Below are 16,390 nucleotides of genomic sequence, written 5' to 3'. Positions count from 1 at the left end.
GTGATGAAGTGTGCACAAGCTGTTTCTTATAATGTAGCCTTTAGCTTGACAGAGCGAGTACACCTGAGGTGTTGAAACCTTCACCAGTCTTGCAATAAAATCCAAAGCCTCTTTGTCAATGCGAGACAAGACTTGAGTGAAAGTATGCAGTCATGGTCAAGAGACCCAGACCTTCAAAGAGGTCCTGTGATTGGCCAGGAGACTAACACAGACTTAGTTAGAAGTACAAGGCCTACATTCAGGACTTTAATATTACAGTCACTACCTGGCTGGCTCTGAGATCTTATTCAAATGGAATGAAGGGACAGAGCGTGTAAGTCGACACCTACAGTTCTTCCTGAGGCGATGTCTGACATGTTTTTGTTTCAAGCCGCAAGACGGCATGGTTGGACATCCATGATCCGATGCTGGAGAGGAAGACAGTCCCGCTGTGGACTTTACACACACGAGTTTGGACGCTTCAGACGGATGCAGGTGTCTATAAGGCGGTAGCCACGCTGCGTCACGTATCCGCAGCACTCCGTAGGATCCTCAGCGTCGAGGCTCGGGCTGCGTGTTAAGGAGCCGACCTCGCTCTCCGGAAGGGTCAGCCTCTCTGCACTTGAAAAAAAAAAAAAAAAATCTTCTTGTGTGCGTGTGTGCGTTCCACGGCCCTGCCTGCTCCCTCGCCCGCCCGCCTGCCTGTGTGTCAGCTTCTAATGATGAGCACGGTGGAGGGAATCAAAGAGGAGGTGCAGCTGACGTCGGGGCGAGCTCTCCGTAGGACACCAGGTGATTGGGGAGGGAGCTTTGAAGCAACTTGTTGGATGGCTGTCCATTAATGTAAAATATCTCCTTTTCAAAGAGCTTTATTCAAGCTCGGAGTGGCGGGGCCCATAGGGGTCAAGGTGTCTGGCAGAATAATCTCTCTTTCGCCTAAGAGAAGATCTCGATAAAAGAAAGGGTGGTGCTCAGTGACCTGGCCATCTTCTGAGCTATTCCTGGCGTCATGATTGCACAAGAAAGAAAGTGTAATTATTTCGCTGATCGGAGTCTCGTTGCACTCTTTATACACTCAGCCCTCTGCAGTCTTTTTGATCTCCGAATCTTAAAAACAAAGCTTTTTTGATCATCTCTACGTCTCTATTTATTTAGTTTGGTCGGGGATCAATGTGTCTCTTCTCGCGAACGGTTCTCACAGATCCATTTTCCTCCAGTCACCATCAACTGACTCGGGCACAGATGGAATTTTATCCACCAAGTAGCAGGTTTATGAACGCTGAATTATGGCTTCGTGAATTGCTCCCTTCGTTTTAAGTTACCGCGATACAGTTACGGGCCTATGTGGGCTTATGAAAGCGACCAGTTACAGAGAGGTTACAGCAAAACTTGAGTACGGGTCAAAGATCACAGCGCAGCCATCATACGGTGGGACAATCCCTCTTGTCTCATTCGGTGAGCCCAAGACAGACGTCGATGACACGCAGCACTCCAGCCCGCTCATGACCCCTGTTAAATCTGAGTAAATCTTTGATATGTACTTTGATACCATATTTTATTGATACTGGAGGGGCGTTTGTCATATCAAGTACAGTTCTGCATTCCAGGAGATCAGGGCGAGGGCTGTTTTGTCTCAGAAGCCGTCCCGTGACCCTTGAGAGGTCCCCATAAGCTTGGTTTACTTTGGTTTTTACAAGAGATGGTGATGTATGGCCTCTCCATGTTATATCTGTCTACAGTTTCTCTTTCATGCACATTACTTCAATGATCTGTCTGCTCATAACAGGGCCTTAGTCAGATGTTTATTTGCAGTAAATCCAAAGCCTGCTCAGCATTCAATTCCAATCAAGTATGACGTTCCGCCATATAACGCGACGCTACATATGCCACTAATTACTGGTGCGGTGTGTAAACGAGCCATCGGTTGAGCCATGAGGCATCCTCACTTAATACGTCTTACCTCTTTAATGAATTTGTCTTCATAATTTGACAGTTTCAAATTGTCGAGTTTTTCAAGCTCCTGGGATGAGTTTTTCATGCCGCTTCATTTTGAAGCAGCTTTATGACCTAAAAAAGCAAATGAGGCCATCAGTGACGAGATCATTTCTATATTGTCAGTAACCACTACCACATAGGTGTCAGATAAGACCATGAAAAAGAATGCTGCGTATCTTTTTTGGTTTGTTTCATTTTTTATTGTGAATTGTTTTTTATCTTAAATGACTTTTAAGATAAAGCATGATGAGGTTATTTGTTGTAAAATCCTTTGACATGTACAAGACAGGATCAGTAAAGAGATTTACCATTTTGTCCAGAGGGGGCGCCAAAATCAGCAAAAACCAACAGTTGCTTGTAGGAGTTTTCACAAAATGTTTTGTCCTGTTCTCTTTTATATGTTGCATTATTTTAGTCTGTTTCATAAAAAGCTCAAAAGTCGAAGGGAGCTGTAAACAATTGAAACACCTTTATACACTCTGCATCGTTGTGTAGTTTAAAGTCATTTTCTTTTCTCATAATTTTAAAGTTTTAAAAGTAGAAAGGACAAAAGACTCCCAATTGGATCATCTCCATAGCACACATGCACATACAAACACACCCTCTCATAAGCACTCAAAGGCTCCGGCCTCTGATCTGACCTGACAACTCCTAAGCTACCGTTTCCTCACGCTGCCTAACTCGGACCACATTTCCACAGAGTCTCTCTCTCTCTCCCTCTCTCCCTCTCTCTCTCTCCCTCTCTCCCTCTCTCTCTCTCTCTCCCTCTCTCTCTCCCTTCTCTCAATAGCCAGACCTCTCTCTCCTTTACATCCTTTTTTCCCTCCGTTCTCGTGGCCCAGCATCTGGTTTGAATATAGCGGCGTGTGCTCCTGTGTTACTGATAGAAGTTTGGACTGTAGGGCTTCTCTTTGATTTTCCCATCCTGCTCGTGTCTCTTCCTCTTCAGCTCATACAAAGCCTGCATTGAGAGATAAAAAAGCTTCACGTGCAGCCGACATTTTGCCGATTTTGTGGTCTTCTGTACAAAGATGTACTGCAGTCAAGTGATGTGTTATCTTTGCTTTTGTACAGCTTAATGCTTTATTTTAATATTATGTATTCCAGACTGATATATAATTTATCAGTCACTTTTTGATTGCAAGTAATTTTGTTTCTATTGGAACTCTTAATGTTCAATATATTTCATCTGGCAACATTTCCTTGAAGGAAATTGGACTTCTATTATTACGTTCTTCTACAGTTTATAGTTTAGTAGTGCTTTTTTCTGTAAATGTAACTGATTTGCATCCAGGCATTTGTGGTAAATTTTTATTTTGAGCTAATATACATTTTCAATCTTTCTTCATTGTACTAGTGAATTCTTCGGAAAGTAATCAGTCCCAGTAACAAGGCTTCTTGAAGTGTTTTCTTTTGACTCTTTGAAACTGATTTCATGTGTTTGTTTTCTCTTGTTTCAGACAGAAGCCAGGGAGACCATCCCCAAGATGTTAGCAGAACTGGACCTGGGCCGGACGGAGAAGTGTGTGAGGGTGAACTCTGTGTCCAGTGGTTTAGCTGAGGCTGACCTCGAGGTCATCCTGCAGGCTGAGGTTCTCCCTCCTGCAATCATGCTGCCCAAAGTGGAGGACACGCAGGAGGTGCAATGGGTAAGTTCTGAATATTGGCTTCCTTATTAGAGTTCCTTGAGGTTGTGAAAAATATATATATATCCAAGACAGTAATCTGAAAGTGCTTCTTCGAACCAAATGTAATCACATCCTGAAACAGCAATACAAAAAAAAACTGCAACACATGCACAAACTAAACAAGGCCAAGAGAGAATACCCATGACGTATATCTCCTTTACCTCTGGGTGTCTTTTAAAAACACGGTGGTGCTCCTACGCAAAGTCACGAAGTAAGAAGAAACCGCAGGAATCTTCAAAGCAATCATAACAAACTTTCCCACATCCCAGAAAAGGAGGGAATCGATCCCTGTGGCAGGACTCCGGGACAGGCCGAGTGTTTTTCTTGGCTGCTGCTGGAGAAACGGATGACATTTCTTCGGATTAGCTTCTGAAGCTCGATAGCTTTCTGTAACAACACAATGGTGCCTTCTTCCTCTGCTGAACATACTGAAGACTGATCAGGACATTCCCGTGTTGAGGCTGAGAAATAGTTCAAATCTAATTCACCAGACGGGTATAATGGATGCAAATAAACTTCAAGACTTTGTGATTCTTTAAGTTAAATGACTTAAAAAGTGAACAGCCAATCAAAGACATTGAATCTGAGCAATACATCTGAAATGAGGATTACTGCTTTTGCTGGAGATTTATGACAATAGTCTTACTTCTTTCCCTTTTGTTAATTGCAGCAGGAATGAAATGTTGCATGAATGTATTTGAGAACTCAATTATTTCCAATTCTCATTTAATACTTTTGGATATTTAGAACTGGGCGAGTTGAGATCTCTACGTCTGGGCGAGGCCGTCCCTTTGGCTTTCTATAAAGGGGCGCTGTACGGATGTCAGGTCGTCAAAGGTCAGGAGACAGTGACATCATTAATGTAGGCCTTTCTGATCAGCTCCATATGGGTCACTTAACAGGAGGAAACAGGTTACAATCTGACTCCTAAAACAGTTCAAAGGTGCGTTATTTACTTCAAATTCAAAACTATCTATCTGCCAACATTTCAGCTGTGTTTGCTCTCCTTCCTGGCCTTTAGAAGGCTTTCACACAGGCAAGCAGTTTGCCTGTTTTATTTTTAATTGGCTGTTTTACTTTCTGTATATGACACACACACACACACGCACGCTCATGCACATGCACACTCATGCACGGTCTAAGGAAAAGGGGCAGGAAGTTTTTAACTAGTGGTTTTAATTAGAACACATCTACATCCTGCTGCCCGTTCTTTTTTCAAGTATAATTGGTGACAGGTGTTCACTTATTCTCTGCCTTAGCCTGCCCGCTTCTACCTCTTCTCACAATAGAATCTACACTCACAGCGTACAAAGCCTAAACGTGGTAAACTTGGATTTGACACTTGTAAAAAGTGAAAGAACATCTATGGCTGTTTTGGTGTCATGGCAAAAGAAATAATAATTCCGGTGCACCTCAAAGTAAAAAAGTGACCTTGACCTTAAATTGTGAGCTAACTCCTCCTGCACACGCTCTAATTTGCACAAATGCGTTGTGTCAGCACCAAAATATGACCAATGTATTTGTGCAACTTAGACCGGGTCAACCCTTCTGGTTTTTTTTGTTTTTTTTTTAAACAGCCACTTTCTCTCACTTCGGGGAGCTTGAGGTAAAAAAAAAAAACAAACACTTAAGATCTGCAGTTTATAGAAAAACTTTAATAGTTTTTGATTTGATAAAAATAACGTTTTTTTTTCCAAATCAAGTGGAATCAAAAAGTATTTTCGTGCTGAACATTTGGACAATTTTAGGGCATTAAAAGTATTGTTTGCCTCCTCATGTTTTTCTTATGTGTTGAAGTGTTGTTGCCGTAAACAGCCTGTGAGCTCTGTTGAGCTGTTTGCACACTGGATCTATAAAGTGTTTGTCAGCAGCAGCAGGTTATCCTGAAGCACAGTCTGGTCTGTAGCTCAGCGTTGGACTTTTGTTCGACTCATGTTTGCTCATCTAATCCCATGGCTGTCCTTGTTACTTTCTCCTTGTCTTCTTTTCACATGCTTTCTCCGTGCCCATGTTTTTATTCATCTCTCTGCGTCGTAAGCATGCGTCTGATTTTCTATCCTCTCGTAAAGCGGCGCAGTAAATCCCTCACTTGTTTATTTTTCTCCCTTTTTTTATTGATATTAGCGCAGGATCCTCCAGACTGATTAGTCGCTAAAAGATGGACTTGCTTGTTTCCCTTTGTGTGGAAACCTTTAGCTCTGCCTTCCTCCTCTCCCCCGGCCCTTGTGTGACTGACAGGCCTTATTGGGCTGTAACAGGCGTAACTCCCTCCTTTTGTCTGAGGACAATTCTCACACAGATTCGGAGCCGTGCGCATTCTTTGCCCAGCACACTATTTGGTGTGCAGTGGGACCGAAAGAATCGCACCCTCGTCCCCGCTCCTCCTCCTCTACTCCTCCTCCCGGCCCCTCCCCTTCGTCCCTTTCTCCGCTTCCCCTCTGTGAAATGAACACTTCAGCAGGCCGGAAACATTTAATCTGGCCCCCTTTTGAAGAAAATTAATTGAAACTTGTCCCACTATAGCCTCCTTTCTCTTGCTCCATCTCGCCCTCCTTCTCTTTTCAGGATTGGGTGGTGAAATTGTCAGAGGGCTTGTTTGTAGCGTGGCTTTGAATGGCCAGAAGAGGTGTTATTTCTTCTTTTTTCTCTTCTTTTATATGTATTTTTTTCAATTTGGCAGAGAATAACATCCTAAGTGTGCTAGGTTTGAGAGCCATTGACAGCTAATGGTCGCCGTACGCGCCTGAGGAACAATGAAGGAGCACTATAGTCCCTCTGATGCAGCGTGAATCAGGCCCTCCAAGTGTATAATAGCTGAAGAGGAGAATACAGACAGATAGAAAGACGTAATCAGAGAGGCTTGGAGCCTCTTTAACAAGCATCGTTTTCCTCCAGCACAATCAAACAGCCTTTCCCGCTTGCCGTAGCCACGTTGGGGTTTTCGTGTTGCAGCGTTAATGTCAGTTCTGGTTTCCCCACATCGTCCCGTATCTGGCTTCCTCTGTCACAGAAATAGGTTTATCTACACCCTCTTTTTCACACTCTATCTCGGACACCCCCCCCCCCCCCCAAACACCCCCTTCCACCCCCTACCCCACCCCTTCCTGTGTTTGCGAAGGAGGGGGGATATTATGCTAAGCCCCCAGCGTTAGTTTTTATGTTGCCATAGCAGCCTTGCTCCCACAGGGTTGTGACCTCAGATGATTACAGTACAAAGCCTATTGGGTCTTGAAAACCTCTTTGAAGATGAAAAGTCTTTGATGGTTTGTATTTATGCAAATCTCTCAGATATGATTTATCCAACTGAGATTGAATGGAGAGATGATTAAAATTGCCCCTATTTTTTTTTTTTTTTTTTTTTAAATCCATCAATGGAGGCCCACTCTTTCAGTTTTTTTTTTTTTTTTTTTGGTGGGGAACAAGAGTGGTGAGTGCGAGCACCGGGGTTATTTGGCTCTTCATTTAGGAAAATAGCATTGCTGTACCTGAGGTTATTTATATCTGTCTTTTTTCCTGGTGTGTCAAAGAGGGAGCGAGAGGAAGGGGGGGGGGGCAGATTTCTGAGCTTTTGCACCCTCTCTCTCTCTCTCTCCCTCTCTCCCTCTCTCGCTCTCTTTTTTTGACTGGCTTTGAAAGGAAATATCTAACGGAAGGGGCTTTTGTGTGTTTCCAGATGATAGATTTTGGAATTTGGGCAACCCCACTGGCAGTCCAGGGCCTAGCTGTGAACTGGTCTGTTGGAAAAAATTGAAATGCTTTGGTCTTCAAAGAATTAAACTTGGTTTTAAAGCCCTACTTAGGTGAGCTTGCATATTAGCAGGAGTCGTGCAGAATAAAGGCCTCAGCAAAGTGTCACATCACACTCTGATTGTTGCTCCAGTCTCCCTGTTCCCTGCTATGGAGGCAGGTGGGGGTGCAGAGCAGAATAATGTCGGAGTAAAACACACTCAAAGACATCCCAAATCTTGTTTCTTCTCCCCTTCCCCCCCCCCACCCCCCCACCCTACTTTGTTTCTTCTTTTGGTTTGCCGTGTGCTCTTGCATGCATGTGTATGTGCATGTGCGCATTTTCACGTGTGCGCGTTCTCAGGGGAACACCACGCGAGTGCTGAGCTGAGTAGAGCCTGCGTAAGAAGGTAGAGAAAGGAGACTTCAGACGGGAAAGGGGGAACCCCGGTGATAATGTAAAATATTTCATTTCACCTGCTTTTGTTGCTGCTCTCCTGCGCTTGCTCCCTCGGCTTGTTTGAACCCCTCATAGATGTGTCTCTGAGTAAGGACTCAAATGGGAACAGTGCAGGTAATAAAGGTGTCAAAATTCGTATCAAAAGTGAGTTTTTGCACGTTAAGATTCCTTTTTTTCTCTTTTTTTCCCCCCCATCTGTCTGTCTTACCCCATTGTGGATTTTGAAAGATGTGACATATCATTTATGTGGTTTTACTGCCGCAAATGTTCTCTCGCTGTTTTAAATTCACTCTGACTCAATAACTCAGGATCTCAGTGTGGGTTTTTCCCTGTTTTCATGCATGTAACACAATGATTAAGTGGCAGCTGCACATTACTACACATACTGGAATTTCAGCGGTAATAAAAAGAACGTGATGTTTCCCTAAAGATGTGTGCATATTCTGAAAATGTAATCGAATCAAGCTGATGACAAGTTTTTCGGGCTGCAAGCGATGCCGAGGATGAAAGAGCGCCAACAAAGCACAAACTGTACAAACGTATAGCAAACAAACACATTTATACTGATTGTTTGGAGGTGTATGGTTTCCACAGGAACAGTGGGATGTTGTTAATGAGTCGTGCATGAGATTGTCCCCATGTGTTTAGTTTGTTGACAGGTTTCAGCGCAACTTGAAAGGACGGCCGCTGACAGAACCCGTCCGCCTGGTCACCTTTGTGGAAACCGCCGTGGGCCTGCTCAATTTTAAGGTAAATTACAAACAAATGCCCCCCCCCCCTTACAAAAAAAAAATGCCTGTGTAAGACTTTTTTTTTTTTCTTTCTGTTTGTCCATTGTTCACTGTAGATTAAAGACCGCGTCAGCTCGCCGAGCGCTCCACATGTCCAAAATGAAAGGGATTCAAAGCATTCGGACAGTCTCTCAAAATGAGCCTTTTTCTTTTTCCCTTCTCTTGTCTGTCTCTCCCTTTCCCTCTCCAGACACGCTGACATTTTTTAATTAGAACTGTTTTAATATCATCATACTGGGAAAGTTCTTAATGATATTTTGGCAAGCATCAAAGCACTTCCGTTTTCAGTGCAGCACGACCTTCAGCTACACGGGGAAAGAGGGCACGGTTTTGGGCATTTGGGGAGAAACAAGCTGTCCTTCCTTCTTTTGATTTGTCTCTTTTTTTAAGTTCTCCTCTCTGATTCTGTCTGTGTTTTTCGGTTGTTAGTGTGTCTACGTGTGTGTGTTTTGATGGCAGGGGGTGCCTCTGTGTGCTTTCTTGAGAACACCCTGTATCTTTGCCCAGACTGAACCCCCGGTTTCAAGCAAGAGAAAGAAGAAGGAAAAAAAAAAAAAGCAAAACTCTGTGGCACAGCTAGTGGTGAAATTAATTTGGAGGCCGTCAAAAGCAGGAGACACGTTCTTATTGTTTCACTCCTTTCTCCACAGACGATCACAGTCCTGATTTTAATGTCTTTTTTTAAGTTCATGTCTGGTGATAGTAACTGTATCCAGAAGTGAAGAGCTCGTTTGAGCTTGACTTTTTCAAAAGTGATACTTGCCTTCTGAAGCTTTGCTTCGCTGAAGGAAGAAAAAGCAGATTTGATTACATTTCATTTAACAAAATAACCTCATGCTTTGCTAAGGAATTCAACCTTTACACAGCAAAGCAGTTTAAGTCTTTTAAAACACCGATTTTGAAATAGCTTGGTTGGAGAATAAGTACCGAGGCATCACCTGATGAATCAGACTCACTTTGTCAGCACCGACTCAACAAAGCTTCAAGGATCGATGCCGACCACGACTACAACTTCCTTTTGGTTTGACAAAATGAATCTCTTAAGACTCCTGACTGTGTTGTTTTTTCCTGCAGGTATGTTAAGTAGAGTTTTATTGATGACGACAGTGATGATGATGATGATGATGATGATGATGATGATGATGATGATGATGATGATGATGTTTTTTTTCTGATAATGGTGATTTTTTAGGAAGTTTTTTTTTTTTTTTGATGCTGTTGATATTGTGTTTTGCCTCGGTGCACTTCCTGTCAGCTCCTGAGTGTCCAATCAGACTTGAAGCTGTTTCTTTTCACTTCCTCATGTTGTTCCCTTGCTTGTGTTGTTCTTCCTCTCTGATGTACGTCTCTTTGGATAAAAGCGTCTGCTAGATGAACTGCAGAATAGTAGACGTTATACTTTGTTTTATAAATGTTTAACAGATGTATCTTCATTGACGTTTGTTTGCAGACAGAAACTGTCCTGATGATGAATGTTTTTGATACTTTTCCACAGAAGGGAACTTAAAGAAAATAAAATCTATGTCATTCAAACAATCATCAACATATCAGAGAATGAGTAGATATAAAAAGCGAGAGAGGTGGCGGACATGTTGGCACGTATAAAACAAGGGTCTATTAATTCAGCATGTATGTTACTGATGTATGTCTCTGTATATTCTCTCCAGGCGGTGTGTGAGGAAATCCATCGACTTGCTCCAGCAGCTGGCCTGCACCATGACGGTGTGGTGTTTGGCTCTGATGACTTCTGCGCCAGCATAGGTACTTCAAGACATGTTGCATAGTAACATCACTTAAAAGTGATATTTCATGTTCACACTTATACTCAGACATAACTGGTTAATGAATTGCAGGGAAAATGTTCTCACAGTCAAGTTCTTTTTTTTTCTTCTTTTTTTTTTTTTTTTTGTGACTACGTTTTATTGAAGTAGGAGATGATTTTTTGACGAGTGATGCCGGTCAAAGTTCACAGATAATATAAACGGAAGGAGATAGAAATGAGTTTTCAATTCCTGAGATTTTCAGGAAGTTTGCTGATAGAGGCAGAAATATTCAAACAATAATATATAAAAACAATACCAGCCTTTACTTCACAGTTTAACTCTCTACCAACAGTGAGAAGAAGCCATGGGTATATTTCATACAGGAGTTATTGTGCCTTTTTTTTTTTTATCTCCTCTGCACCTCTTACTTTAAGCGTTCTCACTCTTCTTATTTGTTTTATGACTTTCATGATATGTATGCACCCCCTTTCTTCCTCTTCCAGGTGCCACCCGAACCAAAGATGCCAGGGAGCTCCTTTACGCGAGGCAGAAGGTGGTGGTGACCACCAAGGCGTTTGGGCTGCAGGCCATCGACCTGGTCTACATCGACTACAAAGACGTGGAGGGGCTGAGGCGACAGGCCAGAGAGGGCGCTCTCATGGGATTCACAGGTACACTTCCTGCTGTCTGGGTCTCTAATCTACCCCTGTCCCCTTACATAAGGTCACTTTAAATCCACAAACGAGCCTCACCGTGTCCACAGATACCTCACTGTGGTCTCTTGTTATTACACTCTATATTCTTTACTTCTCCAGATCACACATGAACATTTGCCTAATTTTTTCTTGCAGTTATTCCCTCTGTCTCGTTTTCTTGCTCTCCATCTTTTCCAAGTGACAGAGGTCAACTGTTAATGTAGTTTAAAGACGTTTAAAGGATGCAGCTTTCATGTCATTTAACTGTTCTTTTTAACGATGACGCTATCTTAAAATGTGTCCCTGCTCCAGAGACTGGCTGCTCCTCTTTTTTTTTTCTTTTTTTTTTTTTGTCCCGACTGACACCTAAACTACGACTTTCTTCTTCTTCTTCTTTCTTCTGGTGTGCACATGATGAAGGGTTTTGTGTCCATGTGCTCAGCTGCAAGTGTGATTAAATTTAACAGAGAGTAGTAGCCTGTGCTTTAACAGCGCACTGTGTGTGTCTGTAGCCAGGCAACGCTCTCAGAATGTGTGTGTGTGTGCCCTGCAGTCTGCATGTAACAGACCACAGAAGGCAGGACACACTCTTTTTTTTTTTTTTTTTTTTTTTAAAATTCATTCATTATTCCTTCGCTGCAGCAGATATATTTGCTCTGGTATTTTCATCCCTTGAAGGCTGATAATTTCCAAATCTGTCATGTAGTATTCACCCCTGTTGCCTGAATATCTCCTCCAACAACAACATGTTTTGTTTGCTGAAAGTCATAATTGCCTTAGGTTCTGAGATACCGATGACAATAAGTCAGCGTTCACGCTACAAAGACATTGTTGAGGAAAAAATGCTTCTTTTTTTTTTTCTTTTCAATTCAATAACTTTCTGAATCCCTCTCAGTGTTGTGTGTGTTTGGAGCAGCTTGTCCATGAAGAGAAAACAAATAATTACACATAAGAGAAAGAAATATGGAAGAAATGCAATCGTAAAGAAAAATGCTGATTTTATTTTTTTTTTGGCACTGGGAATGAGGGAACGCCTGAGCACACTCTCCATGTTGCCCTGTCCTCGACACGCGCTTCCTGCGCTTCACATCGTCAAATCATCTTCTGGCAGAGCTACTTGCTGCCTCATACAGAAACTTATTTTCCAGGTGACCTCATTTGCCACCTCTATAATCTGGGACTGCAGGTTCACGTGAGCATTTGTGTGCAGAATGTGTACCTGTGTGTGTCTATATCAGAACTATTCAGCAATGTGCCTTTTTTTGGGGGGGGGGGATATTTTGCACAGAAAATGTTGAATATTTGCACACTGCAGTAAGGCCGTGTTATGTTCAGCCCTACTGCTTCTCAAATGTGTTCATTAAATTAAGATTTAATGTTACGTTTGCACGTTTTTGAATCAGAATGATTTTCTACTTTTTTGGAAATTCAAAAGATGAACTCCGTGTTTGTTGGTATGAGGTGAGAGGAGGAAAAGCAAATAAAAAAGAAGCAGCTGCTTGATGAAATAAATGGTTTTGATTCGATATGGAACACGACCAGTCGAAGCAGTGGATTAGTGGCTTACAAGCCGTGGGCACTCTGTATAATCTTAGTTAGTAGCTATTACTGGCCCGAGTGTGCTTAAGCAATAATGCGGTGTAGCCAAAAGCCTCTACCTGTGCAGTAATTGACCTTGGCAGTGCCTAAGCCGCAACCAGCACCCATTAGCACAGAACACACCGGTCAAACACAAACACCCGGTGCTTCTTAAGGCTAAACAGGTCAGTGTGAAGACAGAATGCAGGGATCAGGTCTTTTTTGGAGGAAGGTCATTCATTTTCTTATGTAATTGTGAGCGTTTTTTTTTTTTTAACTTTACGAGCACCTTGTCTTATGTGCTGTAAAACTACGTGTTGCTGCCGAGACTCAATGATCCATTTGAAACATGTTCGCCTCCCAGAAATGGAGAAACGGTTCCACCAAATTCTCTGCTTTCAGGGTCCACATTCCACTTCCATCCCCGGGACCCTGCCCATCATTCGCCTGAGAGCACTTTGCTAAATAGCAATCCTCCAATGAGATGCCAGCACCACATGGCAGAGCGGGATTGGCTGGAGGGCATGAATGATGCATTTTAGGGGAACCAATGGGTTGTAACTGAGGGCACCTGAGTCACCCTGTCTGTCTCTGAGCTCTGTCATTCTGCTGTTGTCCTACACACATGCACACACACACACACACACACACACACACACACACACACACACACACACACACACACACACACACACACACACGACAAACATACACAAAAACAGACACTATCTTTTAGCCTGCAGTTTTCAGTGTGGAAACACGCTGCTCCGTCTTCAGACCAGGAGCTGAAACAGGTGACAGAAGAGGGAACGCATTCTCTTGTTGTCTCACTTTTCAAATACAGACAAACACAAATACATAAACACGAGAGCTGTCAGGATTAACTAGATAATTGCAATTAATTAAGGTCTGAAATGAATGCATTCATTTTTATTTATTTTTTTAATCACATGCTATTTTGTCCCTTCGGGGGCACCGTGGATAAGCCTCCGCAGTGTCTCCCTGTAGTCACAGTGATGGAAAAGAGATGCGTCTTTGAATGTCTCATTTCACTTTAAAAAACATAACCCTCCGTCTACCTCAGCTTTAAGACTGGATAACATTTCAAAATAAAAGCCTCATTTTATTTTTAAATTCAAAATAATGGAATTTCAAATGTGCGATTAAACCTTGTTGCAATTAACTATTGAAATGTAGTGATTAATCACCATTAAAAATTGTAAATGTCTGACAGCCCTAATAGAAACATACAAAAACACACACATAGGTGTCTGTACTTCAAACAGATTCATGGTGTGAGCAAAGGAAAAGTAGGAGAACTAAAAAGCACTTGTTTTTGCTGTATAGGTGGTTCACAGACGTGTAAAAGTACACAAACACGATAACACACAAACACACTATACACATCTCCAGTGTGGCCCTGGGCAGTCCTCAGGCACCAAGAGAAGAACTCTACCTCTATATTCACACACACACGCACACACACACACTCACACACAAATATACATACACACACATTGATGCATCTGCAGGGATATTTTATATTTTATGATAAAAACATGCTTGCCTCGATTGTTTTTTATGATTCTCATGTAAATGTACGACTGTCGATTAATAGATTGAAAGCAAGTGAACCATAAAATGTTTGAGTTTAGATTCATAATATGACAAATGTTTTCAAGCAAGAACGTCAAACAGATCCGGGTTCCAGCTTCTTGAATGTGCCGCTCTTTGCCCTCCTGCACATGAGGAAAATTTGAGGGTGTCAAATTGTGTCAATTTCAGACTTTGCTTTGGTAAATAGTGACTAACGTGTGACAAGTGTCCGAAATGTATCGTCAGAACATGTAATGGTCTCTGTAAGAACTGGTTTGTTGTAGCCTTAATCAGGAGTTGCTGTTAAATGAACTATATTCTCTCATTGTTCCGGCCCTCATGTACAGTACAGCGCGCTGATTGTGTAACTGCAGTGTGTGTTTCTCTGAGGTTAACTGGGGTGAGCAGAGCTGGATGAAGGGAGCGGGGTTCTCTCCTCCCCCTCTCCTCTCCTCTCCTCTACTGTCCTCCTTTCCTCTCTTCCTCTGCCCTACTCCCCTAATTTTTCCCTTTTTTTTTCTGCTCGTGCTGCCCGCCCGCTCGGCCACCTTGAAGGATTTGCTGTCGGCGACACAGCTAAGCCCCAAAGTGTCGAGTTCCTGCTGCCTGCAGCTGAGTCGTGGGTCTCAGCAGACGTTTCATAACCTTAACTTATCGCTACAAGTTTGATCTGCAAATGTACACGGGATTATGTCTGCGGCGTTAGCCCACATTTTACAGAGAGGGAGTGGGATTCATGAGGGGTGGGTGAATGGGTGGATGGGAGAGGACTGTGTCAGACACAGCTTTAACTCCATGTTAAGCTCGTGTTTGAGTCGGACGTAGTGATTTGAGCGCTGACATTGAGCGTTGGCTGAGACTGTGCAGAGATATGAAATGTATAAAAGAGTAAACAGTGACTCCTTCATGCGTGTTTTTCCTGAAGTCCTACTCGGTGCTCAGAAAAGTTTCTTTTTTCTCATCAGTACAAACTAAAGACACTTTCTAATCTTTTCTGATTGACATCATCTTCTGCTCATTTCCTGACAATCTGACTCACTTCATAACACATAAACATGAACACATTATTTCTTCTTCGTCTGCGTCTCCGTTATTCCCCTCTCATGGTAACAGTTGAAGTTGTCAGTCTTTTAATATTTTCCGACAACTTCTGTAAAACTTTTACAGTTATTGTTAGAAATAATGGTATAATTGACAACTAGAGGAAAAATCTCTTTTAATGGAGGCAGGTGATTGGCTCAAACTATTGAAAACTCTGTGCCAACAAAAAAAAACAAAAAAAACATTGTTTTTAAACTCAAGTAGCTGTTTTGTATTTAATTTGTATTTGGAGCCAAAGCCTGCCTGCTGTTTTCATTAGCATATCTCACTTTCTTCCTTTCTCTCTTTCACTGTCGGTGTGTGTGTGTGTGTGTGTGTGTGTGTGTGTGTGTGTGTGTGTGTGTGTGTGTGTGCTTGTAGGTAAGCAGGTGATCCACCCAGGGCAGATCCAGGCTGTGCAGGAGGAGTTCTCCCCAAGTCCAGACAGGGTCGAGTGGGCCAAAGAGCTCATTGCAGCTTTTGACCAGCACCAGAAGGAGGGAAAGGTAACATTAGCACCTCATGCTCACATTTAAAAAAAAAAAAAGAAAAGAAAAAATCTATTCATCTCTGTTGAATTTCATTTTCATCTCTCATTGCCCCTCGCTGGGACAATTTGGGAATTTAATCAGAAATAAAATACTGAAAAGTAGTTCCTGCTGAATAATAATGTTTTATTAGCCTTACTGTCGGTCATGAATAATTGTATTATTATTTTTGCAAAGACAAATCAAGCAGACTAAGATGGTTAGTGTTTCTTTTTTCTTAATTTCTCTGCATTTTGCTTATTTTGTGTATATGTCCATTTTTTTCAATCAAACTTTTTCCACATTTAGAAGTCACTGCAATCCCCAACTGAAAATAAATAGTGTGAATTGAATTGAAACACTTTAGGGAAACTGGGAACTTCTCCAGCATGACACGATAGCTGTGAGTGTGTGCTGCGATGGCAGGAAGTCGTCCTCTGCTCTGAGACTGGATCCTTTGTGTACCCTCTGACACACCTCTGTGCTTCCAGAGAATACATACTGTACACCCC

At 42.4% G+C, this 16,390-nt stretch overlaps 1 protein-coding gene across 2 annotated transcripts in view; it reads left to right on the top strand.

Moving 5' to 3' along the window:
• The window catches only part of clybl (citrate lyase beta like), a 56,161-nt gene that overhangs the window by 38,770 nt on the left and 1,001 nt on the right, over positions 1-16,390 (top strand). For both annotated transcript variants that reach the window (XM_079357329.1, XM_079357330.1), the window contains exons 3-7: positions 3,435-3,623; positions 8,497-8,598; positions 10,307-10,400; positions 10,906-11,073; positions 15,733-15,857. In XM_079357329.1, coding sequence (XP_079213455.1) covers positions 3,435-3,623; positions 8,497-8,598; positions 10,307-10,400; positions 10,906-11,073; positions 15,733-15,857 — 678 coding nt within the window. The remainder of the gene's footprint in view (positions 1-3,434; positions 3,624-8,496; positions 8,599-10,306; positions 10,401-10,905; positions 11,074-15,732; positions 15,858-16,390) is intronic.

Source organism: Symphodus melops, assembly GCF_947650265.1.
Source record: "Symphodus melops genome assembly, chromosome: 12".
In the NCBI taxonomy this organism is placed as follows: Eukaryota; Metazoa; Chordata; class Actinopteri; order Labriformes; family Labridae; genus Symphodus; species Symphodus melops.
The sequence above is the reverse complement of the archived record's forward strand: the minus strand, read 5'-3'. Positions and strand labels throughout refer to the sequence as shown.